Below are 13,000 nucleotides of genomic sequence, written 5' to 3'. Positions count from 1 at the left end.
CACCAAATGTGCTGATTGTCTGACTGGAAAATATAACAGCACATAATTACTGGTGAAGCAGCTATACATGATGTGGGTCTTATGCTGTCAAGGGCCTATTTAACACAAGTGACTGACATCCAGAAGTCCTACCAGTGGCTGGGCAAAGCTGGACTGAAAGACAGCACAGAGGCGCTAATCATGACCCATAAATAGTTCAAATGTGAGCCTCCAACTACGATTGGATAGTAAGCAAAGAAAACTGTCCCTCCATCTTAGTTTGTTACATCTGTGGGAAACTGTGGCAAAAGTAATACAAACAAAACAAAAAAAATGTCATTAGTCTGATAAATAATATAAATTCAGGTTTTTGTTTTCTCATTTTTATGATGAGCGGTCTAATAAATTTGTTAAGCACATAATTTGGGGGCGACCGTGGTTCGGTTATATAAATGCAATCCATTATTATTATTATTATTATTAATTATTATTATTATTATTATTGTTATTATTATTATTATTATTAATTATTATTATTAATTATTATTATTATTGTTATCATAAACGAATACAATAAAAACAGAATAAATAATATGCTGGAAAGAAAAGTAACAAATAGATTCCTTCATGAGGGGAAAATGACACATGTTAAAAACTTACTGTGAACCTGCCAGTCTTGTTGGAACATCCAAAGAGTCGAGGAGGATGAGTCATAGACGGACTCTCCAGCCTCTCTGATGTCTGGTACTCCTTCTTCCCTCCTAATTCAGCCCAGAACTTAGCTGCAAGACAAAATACAAAGTGACATCTCAGAAGCTCATATAATCACATTCAAACATTCATATAGAGCAGACCTTCCCAAAGTGTGGGGCCTGCCCTCTGGGGTGGGGAGGGGTGGGGGCGCAGAGCCATTGCAGGGGGGGACGCGGTATGAAAAGGGGAGGAAAAAACAAAAAAACAAAACACTTGGACACTGCTAGCACGGGGCGCCCACAGAAACGCAAAGCAGGAGATGAAGCATCGCTGAATATGTTTCCAAACCAACTTCATTCTAAGCCAAAGACTAGAAAATATGGTGAAGCAAATCTTCCCTCTGGCTTCACCTGCACAAGTGCCGACGTAGGTCTCCCTGCAGGATTGGTTTTCCTTTAGTCGGGAGCAGCGCTGGGCTGCTGGCTGTTTAAATCACGGACAAACAGGATCCCACAGCTGTTTATGTTTTTGAACCCATTTTGCACAGAGAGGCATTTTTTGAAAAATGTGTTGATATCAATGTTGAATATTATTACACAGGAAAAAACAACTACATGTAAAATAATCACACCATGACGCCTCTGCCTTTGTAAATGGAGGGACAGTAACTGCGTGTAAAACCTGCAGACAGTCAGATTACAGTTTTTTCTGAATGCTTAAACCCTAACTGTGATTCCTGTAACACAATCTCTAAAACTATTCAGACTTATAGCAAAACCACTCACTGAGTTTGCAAAACTAAAAGCACAAAAACTGCTTTGCACTCAGTTTGCAATTTTGTAACACACACTTTGCAAAACTGTAGGCACAATTCACTGCACAACACTCAATTACCAAATTTCCAACACACTCCTAGCAAAAGTATACACATGTATGGCTATCATTAACACTAATTTGCCAACTGTCTGGCACACTTTCACATGTGAAAACTTTTTTAGATAATTAGTTCACTTTGCAATCAGCCTAAGCACTATAATACAGGTAAGCTGTGTGTGCGGAGTACAATGGAGGCAGCAGAAAGAGTGAGAAGTAGAGGAGGCCGAGGAAGAGGACGTGGAGGTGAAGAAGTAGGATGAAGAGGACGACAAGGACAAGGAGGAGCAAGAGGAAGACGAGGAGGGGGGAGAGGAAGATGAGGAGGGGGGAGAGGAAGGGTAGGAAGAGTAAGAAATAGAATTGCTGATGACATCAGAGCTACAATAGTGGACCATGTAATCAACCGTGGAATGACCCTGAGGGTAGCTGGCCAACGGGTCCAGCCTAACTCGAGCCGCTACACTGTAGCAAGTACCATAAGGACATCTTGAAATGAGAATCGGTTAGTACAGTCACTTCGCACAAAGATTTGTAGCACTGCCATATGCCAATGAGAAACACACCAATACCATTGATGTAAAAATACTGAAATTGTTACTTTACAGAATTGCTAGATGACCAGATGCTGGGGCAGAGGAAGCATGTTCACTGCAGACCAAGTAACCCATATAGTCATTATGGCGATTGCAAATAATCCTATACTTGGAAATAAACACTTGTGTTTGTTTTGATGTGTTTGAATAAACACCAGTACTTGAAGTTTGGATCCCTCTATGCTTATGGATCTATGACAGAAGTATGAGCTCAAACTGACATAGCCTACCTTGTGCACAGAGAAAGCAAAAGCCAGATGTGTTTTGTATTCATACCATCAGTGTGCAGTTGGCGCATTGTGTGCTTAGTAGATGATGGCTTGTGTGTACTGTTTGATACGGAAACACCATTTTTACGAAGGTGTGAAGAGTTAATCTGGCTGTGTTTGCTTTTGCAAGAGAACTACAATGTTTTGATTATTGGGTGACAGGTTTTCTTATTTGTGTGAAGAGTTTTGCAAAATTAGCCAATAGTTACAAAAAATGTGCTTAAGCATACAGAAAAAACTGTAAGCACAAATTTCAGTTTCTTTACCTCATTTCACAACAAAGTTCTTCCTCTTCACCTCTTTTCTGCTAATTTGAGCTTCTGCTCTGTACTATATTAAGCACAAATCCTATTAAAAGCAGAAATAGTATGATTTAGCACAATAGTAATAAGTTAAACAGAAAAATTGGAAAAGCAAAATGGACAGCTGAAAAAATGCTGAACATGCTGAGGGTCCCTAAAATATACTTGTTAAATGAAAAAAATCAGCAAAAAAATCTATAACAGCCACACAATCACAAATATGTACACATAAGGAAACACACATGCACAGAGAGACACACACACAAGATCCAATTCAGTCAACCAGTCTAAATATATTGAATTTGAATGTTAGAATGAGATCATGCCATAAAAAGGCTCTCTCTCTCTCTCTCTCTCTCTCTCTCTCTCTGTCACACACACACACACACACACACACACACACACACACACACACACACACACACACACACACACACACACACACACACACACAGAGAGAGAGAAGTAAGTTTCTAGGTCAGCCTGGGAGCTGCTGAATTTGAATCCACCAATCAGAGAGGCTGTGTACTTTTTCCCGCCAAAACAGGTGCATCTATTTACACACTCAGCACAGAGAGGCACAGGATTATTGCAGCCTATTTCTCATAGTGAGGACTCCCCTCAAACAAATGACCATAATTTCCTAACTGTAGGGGCTAGAGCGGTCATTCTTACACCGTTTTGTTCAGAAGTGATTGGGGAATCTTCAAGTGTTGACAATTTATCATTAAAATATGAATTTTTAGAGATATATGACATGGATGACTTGTTGACTTAGAAGCCACGAATTCCCCAATATGCAAATTTGAATGCCTGAGGCCACATACATGATTGGCTGGCTGGGAAGCCGTGCAGGCCCTGATTTGTGGATTTGAATTCCTCAGCCCTCAGATATGATTGGCTGGCTTAGAAGTCATGAAGGCCCCAATATGCAAATTTGTATTTCTCAGCCCACATATATGATTGGCTGGGAAACCGTGCAGGCCCTGATTTGAAAATTTGAATGTCTCAGTCCTCACAGAGGATTGGCTGCCTGGGGACCTGGCAGAAATATATAGAAATAGTATGATTAAGCATAAATACTACATTTAGTAGAAATACTATGTTTTAGCACAAATACTATAAAAAGCAGAAATACTATAATTTAGCAGAAATACTATATTAAGCACAAACCCTATAAAAAGCAGAAATAGTATATAATGTAAAAATCCTATAAAAAGCAAAAATAGTATGATTAAGCATAAATACTACATTTAGTAGAAATACTATGTTTTAGCACAAATCCTATAAAAAGCGGAAATACTGTACTATGATTTAGTAGAAAAACTATAATTAATCAGAAATACTATATTTGGCAGAAATACTATATTTTGCACAAATCTTATAAAATAGCAGAAATAGTATGATTTAGCACAATAGTAATAAGTGAAACAGAAAAATTGGAAAAGCAAAATGGACAGCTGAAAAAATGGAATAACTTAGCAGAACTGCAATATCTTAGAGGAAACATAATACTTGGCAGAAATACAATAGCAGAGCAGAACTTAGCAGAAATATTGTAACTTACCAGAAACATGATAACTTCTCAAAAATACAAGAATTTAGGAGAAATAGTATAAGATAACAGAAAGAATATATTTAGCCAAAAATACTTAAACATTACAGAAACACTATGATTTAGAAAAATAGTACAACATAGCAGAAATATTGTGATTTACCAGAGACACTGTGATGAACTATGAATATTGTAATTTTGAATTAATACTATGCTTTAGCACAAATACTATCATTTGACAGAAATACTATGTTTCAGCACAAATATTATAAAAACCAGAAATACTATAATTTAGCAGAAATACTATATTAAGCACAAATCCTATAAAAAGCAGAAATGGTATGATTAAGCATAAATACTACATTTAGTAGAAATACTATGTTTTAGCACAAATACTATAAAAAGCAGAAATACTATAATTTAGCAGAAATACTATATTAAGCACAAATCCTATTAAAAGCAGAAATAGTATGATTTAGCACAATAGTAATAAGTTAAACAGAAAAATTGGAAAAGCAAAATGGACAGCTGAAAAAATGCTGAACATGCTGAGGGTCCCTAAAATATACTTGTTAAATGAAAAAAATCAGCAAAAAAATCTATAACAGCCACACAATCACAAATATGTACACATAAGGAAACACACATGCACAGAGAGACACACACACAAGATCCAATTCAGTCAACCAGTCTAAATATATTGAATTTGAATCTTAGAATGAGATCATCCCATTAAAAGCCTCTCTCTCTCTCTCTCTCTGTCACACACACACACACACACACACACACACACACACACACACACACACACACACACACACACACAGGGAGAGAGAAGTAAGTTTCTAGGTCAACCTGGGAGCTGCTGAATTTGAATCCACCAATCAGAGAGCCTGTGCACTTTTTCCCGCCAAAACAGGTGCATCTATTTACACACGCAGCACAGAGAGGCACAGGATTATTGTAGCCTATTTCTCATAGTGAGGACTCCCCTCAAACAAATGACCATAATTTCCTAACCGTAGGGGCTAGAAGGGTCATTCTTACACCGTTTTGTTCAGAAGAGATGGGGGAATCTTCCAGTGTTGACAATTTATCATTAAAATATGAATTATTAAAGATATTTGACTTGTAATGCACCATAACTGAGCAGAGCGAAGCAAAAACTGCCTTGACTTGCCCTCAAACAACGCTTTGTAACTCTAAATCTATTTGGAGTATCGATATCATTCTTTCACCGTAAGAGACAGCAGGCTTTGGTGAACAGTCATGGAAATTTTCAGGTCTCTGTGGAAATCCAACAAAAAGTTATGACGAGAGAAAAAAGTGGTTCATTTCCACAGTTTGAAATCTGAAGAAATCTGAGCGACGGACGAATTTCCTACCCTCAAACAAGTCCAACTCATTTCAGAACGGTAATACGTGAGAAAGAAATTCTTGAATTGTGAGCGTCAGGAGTGTCTGAAGATATACCGGGACAAGCCTCATGTCTTAACTTTGCTTCGTTAAGGAGATATGACGATTTGAATATGCCTCTCATTCCAGAAATCCAGCGGTGATTTTGAACAAACTCTCCATTGACTTTATATGGAGAGTTTTGAGACCTTGTGTTGGTCTGAGGAGATTTGCCAAAATTCTATAAATCCCACAACAATGATAGTGACATTTTCTGAAAGCCAGCAAAAATACCTATGTTTTGATGTATAATTTGTGGAAGTTGAGTGAAAATTGAGCAAGTAGCAAGAAGTTGTTCGGACATGAAGTGAAAATTGCAAAAGCTTCAGTGGCACACTGGAAGCCAAGAGCATAGCAACCATAACAACGCATGTATTTTGTGAAAAATCACAATTGTGCAACTCAAAACTTTAAGAGGCATAAAAGTAAAACGGTAAAAGATTTGAAAAAGCTGAATCATACATGAATAGCCCAATAATTTGTGAACATTTTAAAGTTTGAATGGTTGTTCTAGGTGAAAGTATGAGGAAGTAGTTAAGTTTCAAAAACAAGCAAAATTTAGCAGAATTTTGGAAGTTTCCCATTCATTTCAATGGGACAAATTAAAGGAAAAAAGCTTAATATTTTAAAAAGTATAATAGCAAAAAATAGCAAAAATCATAGCGATCATTAGCAGAAATAGCAGAATAGTTTAAAATTTGAACGGCGAAAATCGGCTGAAAATTGTGGGACTAGTTAAGTGCCAAAAAGTGTACGGAAGCAACTGGAACTAGAAAAATTTGCATTTCCTGCGAAAATGCTGTGTGGATGCCTTAACGTTGAAGATGTCGGCTGAAAAAAGCAGAAAAAGTTGAAAAAACAAAAAATATTACCCTGAGCAGGATCCAAACTTGGCCCTTCTGGTCTAAACGCAGCGACTCACCTCACTGCACCAAACTCATTCGCACAAAGAAGAGGTGGAGAGACTGACAATTCTGGTGAAATTAGCAGAAGCTGCTTAGAATTGTGCTGATAAGAGGTGAAAAGGCTAAACATTTGGCAGAAAAGAGGTGAATCAGAAGAATTTCTGGTGAAAAGAGGTAAAGAAGCAAAAAGATGAGCTGAAAAGAGGTGTAGAAGCAGAAGTGCTTGCTGAAGATGGCTGTATGTGTAATGACACACTGGAGAGTGTCAAGAAAGCAGAGCGCATGCAAGCAGGGAACATGTGTAGCAACTGTCACAGGTAGGATTCAAACCTCTGCCACCGGGTCTCACGGCAGCTGCCCTACCCTCTGAGCCAAATGAGTTCTGGTCACAAGCAAAGATATGATGAGAGGGAAAATGTGCACTGTGGAGCAGAAGCTCAAATTAGCAGAAAAGAGGTGAAGAGGAAGAACTTTGTTGTGAAATGAGGTAAAGAAACTGAAATTTGTTCTTAAAACAAGTGAAAAAGCTGAACTCTGAAATCCTGCTAAAAAAGCAGAAGAGGCTGATATTTTTCAGCTACTCATTGAGCCAAACTGGTTCTCACGTAACTGAAAAAAGGTGGAAAAGCTTAAAATTCTAATGAAAACAGCAGAAGAGGCTGAGTGCACTGTGGAGCAGGAGCTCTAATTAGCAGAAAAGAGGTGAAGAGGAAGAACTTTGTTGTGAAATGAGGTAAAGAAACTGAAATTTGTGCTTACAGTTTTTTCTGTATGCTTAAGCACATTTTTTGTAACTATTGGCTAATTTTGCAAAACTCTTCACACAAATAAGAAAACCTGTCACCCAATAATCAAAACATTGTAGTTCTCTTGCAAAAGCAAACACAGCCAGATTAACTCTTCACACCTTCGTAAAAATGGTGTTTCCGTATCAAACAGTACACACAAGCCATCATCTACTAAGCACACAATGCGCCAACTGCACACTGATGGTATGAATACAAAACACATCTGGCTTTTGCTTTCTCTGTGCACAAGGTAGGCTATGTCAGTTTGAGCTCATACTTCTGTCATAGATCCATAAGCATAGAGGGATCCAAACGTCAAGTACTGGTGTTTATTCAAACACATCAAAACAAACACAAGTGTTCATTTCCAAGTATAGGAGTATTTGCAATCGCCATAATGACTCTATGGGTTACTTGGTCTGCAGTGAACATGCTTCCTCTGCCCCCAGCATCTGGTCATCTAGCAATTCTGTAAAGTAACAATTTCAGTATTTTTACATCAATGGTATTGGTGTGTTTCTCATTGGCATACGGCAGTGCTACAAATCTTTGTGCGAAGTGACTGTACTCACCGATTCTCATTTCAAGATGTCCTTATGGTGCTTGCTACAGTGTAGCGGCTCGAGTTAGGCTGGACCCGTTGGCCAGCTACCCTCAGGGTCATTCCACGGTTGATTACATGGTCCACTATTGTAGCTCTGATGTCATCAGCAATTCTATTTCTTACTCTTCCTACCCTTCCTCTCCCCCCTCCTCATCTTCCTCTCCCTCCTCCTCGTCTTCCTCTTGCTCCTCCTTGTCCTTGTCGTCCTCTTCATCCTACTTCTTCACCTCCACGTCCTCTTCCTCGGCCTCCTCTACTTCTCACTCTTTCTGCTCCCTCCATTGTACTCCGCACACACAGCTTGGGGCTGATATTTTTCGGCTACTCATTGAGCCAAACTGGTTCTCACGTAACTGAAAAAAGGTGGAAAAGCTTAAAATTCTAATGAAAACAGCAGAAGAGGCTGAGATTTGTGCTGATAAGAGGTGAAAATGCTGAACCAATCAGAGGTACTGCTTCTGTCTGCTTCATCAGGCTGTGTACTTGTATGTATTTCTGCCACAGACTGTTAACAAGAATCTGAGGTCCATATTAGAAAAGCTGGTAAAATCATAAAACTTTTCAGAATTGTAATAAATTATCAATACGAATTACCGGTCTGTGATAGTGTATAAATTTGTAGTTAAAAAAAACATGTTGACCAAGGTGGAATCGAACCCAGGACCTTTGGTCTGAAGAGCCGTGTCATTATCAATCGCGCCACCTGAAAAGGGGGCGGGGCGCCTTAAAAAACAGGGTGATCAGCAGTCAGAATTTGATCGCGGTGAGCGGTGAAAAACGCCGTTTTTTGGAGTTACAAAACGTCGTGTAACTCAAATACTAGGTGGGATAGAAGCATAATTCTTGCACTGGGTGAATCAGCGGACTTTGGTGTACTTTGACTGCGATTTACATAGCTCTTTGTATCTCCGTCGCGGAGATATGACGAGAGAAGAAACGGCTTCATTTTCGGAATTTGAAAAATGAGAGGAGGACAGATTTCCACCCCTCAAACAAATGTAATTTATGGCTCAACGGTAAGATGACTGCAAAAACTGCTTAGACCGTGAGTGTCAGCAGTGTCTGAAGATGAATTGGCACAAGCCTCATGTCTTAACTTCGCTTTGTCAAGGAGATATGACGATTTGAAAATGCCTTCAGTTTCAGTATTTCAGCTCTGAATTTCACAACCTCCCCATAGACTTTGAATGGGGAGTTTTTAGACCTTGTGTCACTTCGAGGCAAATTGTGAAAAAACCGTAACTCTCACAATAATTATAGTGACACTGTCTTAAAGCCAGCAAAAATACCTACGTTTTGATGTATAATTTGTGGAAGTTGAGTGGAAATTGAGCGAGTAGCAAGAAGTTGTTCAGGCATGAAGAGAAAATTCAGAACGGACGAGTGTGCACTGGGAGTAAATTGCATAGCAACCATAGCAACGCATGTATTTTCTGAAAAATCACAAAGCTGCAACTGAAAACTTAAAGAGGGATAAGATTAAAATGGTAGAAGATCTGAAAAAGCTGAATCAGACAGGAATAGCCCAGTCATTTGAGAACATTTTAAAGTTTGAATGGAGTTTCTAGGTGAAAGTATGAGGAAGTAGTTAAGTTTCAAAGACAAGCAAGTTTTAGCAGAATTGTAGATGTTTCCCATTCATTTCAATGGGACAAATTAAAGGAAAGAAGTGTAATATTTTAAAAAGTATAATAGTAATAAGTACCAAAAGATATAGCAGTCGAAAGCAGAAATAGCAGAACAGTTTAGAGTTTGAATGGTAAAAATCGGCTGAAAACTGAGGGAGTAGTTAAGCGGCAAAGAAACGGAGCAACTAGAATAATAAAGGACTAGAAAAAATTGCATTTCCTGTGAAAATGCTGTGTGGATGCCTTACGCTGAAGATTTCTGCTGAAAAAAGCAGAAAAAGTTGAAAAAACAAAAAACATTGCCCTGAGCGAGATTCGAACCTGGCCTTTCTGATCTATAGGCGGCGTCTCACCTTACTGGACCAAACTGATTCTTACAAAGAAGAGGTGGAGAGACTGACAATTCTGGTGAAATTAGCAGAAGCTGCTTAGTATTGTGCTAATAAGAGGTGAAAAGGCTAAACATTTAGCAGAAAAGAGGTGAATCAGAAGAAGTTCTGCTGAAAAGAGGTAAAGAAGCAAAAAGATGAGTTGAAAAGAGGTGTAGAAGTGCTTGCTGAAGATGGCTGTATGTGTAATGACACACTGGAGAGTGTCAAGAAAGCAGAGCGCATGCAAGCAGGGAACATGTGTAGCAACTGTCACAGGTAGGATTCGAAACTCTGCCCCCGGGTCTCACGGCAGCTGCCCTACCCTCTGAGCCAAATGAGTTCTGGTCTCAAGCAAATATATGATGAGAGAGAAAATGTGCACTGTGGAGCAGAAGCTCAAATTAGCAGAAAAGAGGTGAAGAGGAAGAACTTTGTTGTGAAATGAGGTAAAGAAACTGAAATTTGTGCTTAAAACAAGTGAAAAAGCTGAACTCTGAAATCCTGCTAAAACAGTAGTAGAGGCTGATATTTTTCAGCTACTCACTGAGCCAAACTGGTTCTCACGTAACTGAAAAAAGGTGGAAAAGCTTAAAATTCTAATGAAAACAGCAGAAGAGGCTAAGTGCACTGTGGAGCAGGAGCTCTAATTAGCAGAAAAGAGGTGAAGAGGAATAATTTCTGCTGAAAAGAGGTAAAGAAGCAAAAAGCCGAGTTGAAAAGAAGTGTAGAAGCAGAAGTGCTTGCTGAAGATGGCTGTATGTGTAATGACACACTGGAGAGTGTCAAGAAAGCAGAGCGCATGCAAGCAGTGAACATGTGTAGCAGCTGTCACAGGTAGGATTCGAACCTCTGCCACCGGGTCTCACGACAGATGCCCTACCCTCTGAGCCAAATGAGTTCTGGTCACAAGCAAAGATATGATGAGAGGGAAAATGTGCACTGTGGAGCAGCAGCTCAAATTAGCAGAAAAGAGGTGAAGAGGAAGAACTTTGTTGTGAAATGAGGTAAAGAAACTGAAATTTGTGCTTAAAACAAGTGAAAAAGCTGAACTCTGAAATCCTGCTAAAACAGCAGAAGAGGCTGATATTTTTCAGCTACTCATTGAGCCAAACTGGTTCTCACGTAACTGAAAAAAGGTGGAAAAGCTTAAAATTCTAATGAAAACAGCAGAAGAGGCTGAGTGCACTGTGGAACAGAAGCTCAAATTAGCAGAAAAGAGGTGAAAACAGCAGAAGAGGGTGAGATTTGTGCTGATAAGAGGTGAAACTGCGGAACCAATCAGAGGTACTGCTTCTGTCTGCTTCATCAGGCTGTGTACTTGTATGTATTTCTGCCATAGACTGTTAACCAGAATCTGAGGTCCATATTAGAAAAGCTGGTAAAATCATTAAACTTTGCAGAATTGTAATAAATTATCAATATGAATTACCGGTCTGTGATAGTGTATAAATTTGTAGTTAAAAAAAAAACATGTGGGCCAAGGTGGAATCGAACCCACGACCTCTGGTCTGAAGAGCGGTGTCATTACCAATCGCGCCACCTCTAAGGGGGCGGGCGCTTTGAAAAAAAGGGTGATGAGGAGTCAGAATTAGATCGCGGTGAGACGCGAAAAACGCCGTTTTTTGGAGTTACAAAACGTCGTGTAACTCAAAAACTAGGTGGGATAGAAGCATAATTCTTGCACTGGGTGAATCAGCGGACTTTGGTGTACTTTGACTGCGATTTACATAGCTCTTTGTATCTCCGTCGCGGAGATATGACGAGAGAAGAAACGGCTTCATTTTCGGAATTTGAAAAATGAGAGGAGGACAGATTTCCACCCCTCAAACAAGTCTAACTCATCTCAGAACGGTAATAGGTGAGAAAATAATTCTTGAATTGTGAGTGTCAGGAGTGTCTGAAGATATACAGGGACAAGCCTCATGTCTTAACTTTGCTTCGTTAAGGAGATATGACGATTTGAAAATGCCTTCAGTTTCAGTATTTCAGCTCTGAGTTTCACAACCTCCCCATAGACTTTGAATGGGGAGTTTTTAGACCATGTGTCACTTCGAGGCAAATTGTGAAAAAAACGTAACTCTCACAATAATTATAGTGACACTGTCTTAAAGCCAGCAAAAATACCTACGTTTTGATGTATAATTTGTGGAAGTTGAGTGGAAATTGAGCGAGTAGCAAGGAGTTGTTCAGACATGAAGAGAAAATTCAGAACGGACGAGTGTGCAGTGGGAGTTAATTGCATAGCAACCATAGCAACACATGTATTTTCTGAAAAATCACAAAGTTGTAACTGAAAACTTAAAGAGTCATTACATGAAAACGGTAACAGATATGAAAAAGCTGAATCACACAGGAATAGCCCAATCATCTGAGAACGTTTTAAAGTTTGAATGGAGTTTCTAGGTGAAAGTATGAGGAAGTAGTTAAGTTTCAAAGACAAGCAAGTTTTAGCAGAATTGTAGAAGTTTCCCATTCATTTCAATGGGACAAATTAAAGGAAAAAAGTGTAATATTTTAAAAAGTATAATAGTAATAAGTACCAAAAGATATAGCAGTCGAAAGCAGAAATAGCAGAACAGTTTAGAGTTTGAATGGTAAAAATCGGCTGAAAACTGAGGGAGTAGTTAAGCGGCAAAGAAACGGAGCAACTAGAATAATAAAGGATAAAGAATAAAGAGAAACAGGATCTCAATAGTGTGGATGCCTACGGCATCCACCCAATAAAGAGAAACAGGAACTCAATAGTGTGGATGCTTAAAGCATCCACACAATAACTGTCATTAGGCACTTACAGAAACATCGGCAACAACGATTTACCTGTTTTTGTGACTTACGTAGGGGTAAGTCACAAAAACAGGTAAATCTCGCTGCTTTCGGAGGCACGAAGATTAAGTCCACAGGCACAGTTACTCTCAAGTGCAAGCTAGCTGGACAGTTACCTACAATTCCAAGTTGTAAAACACGATGTGCAATCCATCATCG

General features: G+C 39.0%; 1 protein-coding gene across 1 annotated transcript in view; it reads right to left on the bottom strand.

The window, feature by feature from the left end:
• scin (scinderin) overlaps positions 1-13,000 on the bottom strand; it is a 49,272-nt gene that overhangs the window by 931 nt on the left and 35,341 nt on the right. The window contains exon 13 of the mRNA XM_085379128.1: positions 640-761. Coding sequence (XP_085235254.1) covers positions 640-761 — 122 coding nt within the window. The remainder of the gene's footprint in view (positions 1-639; positions 762-13,000) is intronic.

This window comes from Diplotaxodon limnothrissa, linkage group LG18 (genome assembly GCF_057381915.1).
Source record: "Diplotaxodon limnothrissa isolate DT_005_m linkage group LG18, D_limnothrissa_male_GT1.1, whole genome shotgun sequence".
In the NCBI taxonomy this organism is placed as follows: domain Eukaryota; kingdom Metazoa; phylum Chordata; class Actinopteri; order Cichliformes; family Cichlidae; genus Diplotaxodon; species Diplotaxodon limnothrissa.
Note: the sequence above shows the minus strand (reverse complement) of the source record. Positions and strands in the feature narration are given on the sequence as shown.